The 581-nt window shown below is 64.7% G+C and overlaps 1 protein-coding gene across 1 annotated transcript in view; it reads right to left on the reverse strand.

The window, feature by feature from the left end:
- Window positions 1-581, reverse strand: part of LOC104499317 (protein FAM193B-like) — a gene marked incomplete at both ends in the record, with an annotated part of 4994 nt that overhangs the window by 3325 nt on the left and 1088 nt on the right. The window contains 2 exon segments of the mRNA XM_010142810.1: window positions 6-79; window positions 265-487. Of these exon segments, the coding sequence (XP_010141112.1) occupies window positions 6-79; window positions 265-487 (297 nt within the window).

Consider the following 581-nt stretch of genomic DNA (forward strand, 5'->3'; position numbering starts at 1 on the left):
CAGGCCTTGAGCCCTGGCGCCACCGCAGGCGCCAGGCTGGCGCACTCCGAAGAGAGAGCAAGGCCGGGGTGCTTGTCACCTGGAAGGAAAGCGGAGCTAGGGTCGGCTCCCAGCACCCTCTGCCTTCGCAAAGGGACCCAGGCATCCCGCTGGCACTGGCACTCAGAGGCCCAGCCTGTCTACCCCTGCCCACCGGCTGGGTGCCCAGAAGGAAACCGCCTAAGCCAAGGACCAGGCAGAAAGCTCTGCTCAACCCCAACTCACCTAGTGCAGCAGGGGGGGCCCCAAGGGGGCTGCCCTGCGTGGCCCCGTTGGTGTGCTGCGAGTTCCAGAGGCCCGAGAGCTTGTGAGCAGACAAGAAAGAACTGGGGTCCCAGTCCCCTGAGTTCCCATGGCACGAGGAGGAAGCAGAGGAGGAGGAGGAGGAAGAGGAGTGGGAGCCACCCCCACAAGACTGTGACTTGCAGGATGTGTGGGATAACGAGACCTGGCAAGGAAAACACAGAGTGAAGCAGCAGCGGGCTGGGAGGGGAAGCCCTTGGCCCCAAGGCATCGGCACCAAGAACCCCTCCACTGCCCCG

Source organism: Buceros rhinoceros, unplaced genomic scaffold (assembly GCF_000710305.1).
Source record: "Buceros rhinoceros silvestris isolate BGI_N320 unplaced genomic scaffold, ASM71030v1 scaffold27760, whole genome shotgun sequence".
Taxonomy (NCBI): domain Eukaryota; kingdom Metazoa; phylum Chordata; class Aves; order Bucerotiformes; family Bucerotidae; genus Buceros; species Buceros rhinoceros.